At 36.9% G+C, this 4,252-nt stretch overlaps 1 protein-coding gene across 1 annotated transcript; it reads right to left on the bottom strand.

Moving 5' to 3' along the window:
• Positions 1-352: 352 nt before the first annotated feature.
• LOC143632409 (NAC domain-containing protein 73-like) lies at positions 353-3,999 on the bottom strand. Its single transcript, XM_077100942.1, has 4 exons — positions 3,508-3,999; positions 3,138-3,324; positions 2,866-3,055; positions 353-946 (listed from the first exon to the last, which is right to left on the bottom strand). The coding sequence occupies exons 2-4, from the start codon at positions 3,252-3,254 to the stop codon at positions 390-392; spliced, it is 864 nt and encodes a 287-aa protein (XP_076957057.1). The 5' UTR covers positions 3,255-3,324; positions 3,508-3,999; the 3' UTR covers positions 353-389.
• Between the last annotated feature and the right edge of the window lie 253 nt (positions 4,000-4,252).

The raw sequence follows: 4,252 nt of genomic DNA, 5'->3' as shown, positions 1-4,252 counted from the left end.
AACAATATAATTTATACAAATTCCAAAAAGCAAATTACAACCTAACTAATAACATTTTTCATCTATCACATAATTCAAAAACGATTATGATATAACAACAAACACAACAATACTTATACATTATTCTGAATTTGAAATTCGAACCCGGGAAGAGAAACGGGTTTATAAGACTTATCACTTAAACTTGAATATATAAAAACGGTTGGCTAAACGTACCACTCCCTTTAACTTTTGTTGAAGTACTCCTTGCAAACATCAAATTAACAAGTTTTTTTTTCTTCTTCTTTTTTTTTTGTTATCTTTTAGCATGAAAACTAGAGAAATTACTCTGGTGACGAGTTAAGAGGGAGTGAGGTACGGTCAGCACAACATTATATAAAATATTTTTCTTATTCTTTGCTTGATCCTGGTACTAGATGACCAAAAGCATCATCTTGTAGAACAAAACTTGTGGTAACATTAGATGGGACTCCCCTATTGATCTCCCTTCGATCAATGTCATACGATATATAAGGACAATCGGCACTATAATGTTGAACGAAACTCGTGTTCCTAGCTTTAATGTTTTTCTCGGTTACCTCGTCTAGTGATAATGATTCTTTAAGGCCTGAGGCACAATTTCTTGGTTGTGTTTGATAAAACACTTTCGAGAGAATGATCTCCCCGTCTTTTTCCTCCTTGTTGCTACCAAGGTGATATTGGTGCATCACCCAATTTGTTTTCTCAGGTTTCTTTTGTCTACCATAGTTTGTGTAAAGCACGAGTATCTTTTTGTACCCGCCTACTGAACCTGAAATCAAGACGGGTCTGGTCTTGCCTGCTTTGTGCCATCTTGTTTCGCCCCTTTCGTCATCCATTAGGACCTTTCGTCTCTTACGCGTGCCAGTGGTGTAAGCCTTTGAAGGACGGTGAAAGAAATGACGAATTTGCCCATCGTTCCTAACCCCTGTGAAGTCTGCGCAGAAACCAACTGGATCCGCATGACCCACCATACTCAGAGACGTGACGTCCTTACGCGCAGTACGCAAGCTGTTCCCGCAGGAAAAGCCTCCCAATGGTCGACGTACTCCGCCTGTTCCCGCAGCAACGGATACTAGCCATCAGGGAAGGCTACCCGCGCAGCAAGGCTACACGCACAAGGCACTTAACTCTTAAATAATTCAGTAATGTCACCTGAAGAAGGAGTGAGCAAGCCGGGAATACTCCCGCCCAAAGCCGGGAAAACTCCGGCCCAAATGAGCCAGTCCGTACGATACTGGAGGATCTTTTGTACTGTACCTGACGAGGTATGGACAAAAGATCTGACCAAAGCTGCGACAGCTCACTGACAACAGTACAACGAGCAGCATGCTCTATTACTTAATGTCACTATCAGCCGCTGCCTACTCACCAACCTGTCGTAGCACGTGCATAGCCTGCAGTTGGTGGAAAAGGAATAGTACACAGCCGGCCTGGTCACTATCAGCCGCTGCCTACCCACCAACCACCAGCATGGCATGTGCGTAGCCCACAGTTGGCAGAACAGGAATACTATTCAGCCGGCTGTACCTGCTTGGAAACCTACATTCGGCTATAAATACTCCAATACCTTGGAATGGTATGAGATCATCATCATCTTATCTTCTCTAGCAATCTCTCAATATATACACTTATATTCAGAGCAATCTAGTCTGATTCTCACGCCGGAGGGTGGTCACAAGAAGGTACCCCCCCCCCCCTTCTCAGTGACGAGCTCACGGTGTCTGTTTTGCAGGTCATCAGAAGAACCATCTTTGCCGGACCTAACCCCTCGTGGGAAACATCTACTTAACCCCCAGATTATCCGTAATCTGCCCGGGGTCACTTAGTGTTTCTTCACCCTGCATGCATGATCATTAATAGATAGCTTTTTGTTGATTATGTGGGCTTGAAATGTTTAGAAAAATGGTCATTATAAAAATCAATTCAAATTGTTGTTCAATGTGAAACCATCAAAATGTCAACAGATTGTTAAAATTTGCTCGAAGTAGGAGATAATCTAATAATATATACATCATAAGCTACTCTATTTTCAGTTTTTAGAAATAACATAACAAATCAAGTGTGTTGCTCACATGTTCTTTTTCTATTTCTTCCATGCGTAAAGTTTTTCTATGTAATCGATTTTAAAGGCATAAATCTTTGTAAAAAATGGTCTAATTAAATATCGATTAGGTCTAATAATATCAGCTTATATTTTTTAAGGTAAAAGAATTTATGTCCGTCGATCATTTGGAGTGGTTTGGCCGTAAAAAAAATAAGTTGAAGTTTAGGGCTCGTAACCTCTATTCTTTTAACTAAGGCTTGATTACGTTTGATTCATATTCGATTTTTCCTCTCTGATCACAACTCATTTCGCTCTCAATTTCCCGAATGTTCAAGTTTCTATTTAATATTACTGTTTTGTTTTTCAGTTCTATACATTACATATGAATAGGCGATTTAGAATCTAACTTGATTTAATTTTCAAGTTTTGATAAGTAGATCAAAGAAATAATTGAAAGAGTTTTTCTTTTCATTAGAGCTCATCTCTAAAAATGTGTGATTGTGTCTCTTGTATAAATCTCGTATAAAATTGAGCAATCATGTACCACCTGTTAGGATTAATCTACGAACTATTTATTGCAAAAAGGTTGAGCAGTCACACTCGATCAATATCGTTCATAAGAAGGTGATTGATATATTTTCCGGTGGAAGATATTGTTTCTGGATTATAAAGAACTAATAAATATTATTAATATATAATTTAGCTATACATAGTCTTATTCTATAATATACGTATAGTATCTATATATATCAAATATAAGTTTTTCTTTAGAAGTAATTAAATGAAGAACATATAATTACCTGGTAATTTTTCAGGATGAGTATAACAAATCCCGGTTTCACCTTCAATTGTAGGAATAAATTCATCAATAAGGGGATGAAGTTCATTAGTATCACATCCAACCTTAGCCTTCAAATGCTCAATAATTTCTTGATCTGTCGGGTGGAACTTCACTCCGGCGGGTAATCCAGGCAAGTCATGAATCAACTCCTGTTTTTGTAAATCATTACGGTTTCAAAGCGTGTCTAAAGCTACAAATAAAAAATTAACACGACTCAAAATGAACATGAACCTTAGCTTGAAGTTGTATGGTATGTCCACAAGAAGGGCATGAACTTGTGATAATATTATTTCTTGAAGAAGTTGAGAGGTTTTGGAGGGTATTGCTTCCATCTTTACACCAAGTCATTTCTGTTGTTTTTGGCTGATTTCATGCTCATTCCAAATTGGGTAATTTGTGTATCCTCAAAGTAAAGCAACTAGACAAGAAAGATTAATATATTCTCAATAAAGAAAGATAACTAAATGGTTGGAGTACATATGAATTAAAGAGCCAAAAGAAAGTAAATTCTCTATCTTTTAAAGAATCACTGTGAAACAAGTCTAGCTTCTTGTAGGTGTGTTTCTTCTTTTATAATATGCGAAAAGAGTGATGCGCGAACCTGATTTTGTTTCCCGACGTCGGGAAAGAATCGAATCGATCCCTCTTTACCAACTTTATCTTCTATGAAACCCTAATTTTTCATCAAGAAACACCTCAAAGACTCTTGATATATATAGAGAAAAAGATGGAGACTTTATGGGTCTTCCTTTGTTGATATTTTATTCGGTAAGAATGAATGAAAGAAATTGGTATTTTGTAGACTTAAAGAAATAGGATTGCTTGGAAGCCAAGTTTAGTTATGTTTAGGTGGCTAGGCAGACAAGTACAAATCTTAATGAAGTGGCGGGTTTCTTTCCTTTTATTTTCTTTTGTTGTAAGAAGGAATTTTTGCAACTACTAAGATGAAATTACCAAAATACCCTCTCGACGATTGCTAAACACTTAGGTTGCTTACTAACTTTTTAACACTGGTGATGGCTGATCGAAGAACCGCTTACGAAATTAGGTCATCCAATCTGTAACAAGATTTGAGACCTTTTAAGTTAAAGAAAAAAAAAGATTTAAGGACAAGAAACTAAAAAACTTAATTAATTTAAATTGGATGGAGTGGGGATGAAGCAACAGTATGTAGATAGAGGAAGAGAGCTGCAGCGTCAACCTAGAGTATGGTCAAAGTTATCCATCTATATATTATGCTATATATTTCACCATAATTATGTGTTGATTTGCTCTCTACATATATGTATGTAGATGTCACATATTCATGAATAGCAAAACTACACCAACTTTGTAACTTACGTATG

The sequence above is a fragment of the Bidens hawaiensis genome, unplaced genomic scaffold, assembly GCF_021521415.1.
Source record: "Bidens hawaiensis isolate Kalapana, Puna unplaced genomic scaffold, B.hawaiensis_p1.1 tig00006390_1, whole genome shotgun sequence".
Lineage (NCBI taxonomy): Eukaryota > Viridiplantae > Streptophyta > Magnoliopsida > Asterales > Asteraceae > Bidens > Bidens hawaiensis.
The sequence above is the reverse complement of the archived record's forward strand: the minus strand, read 5'-3'. Positions and strand labels throughout refer to the sequence as shown.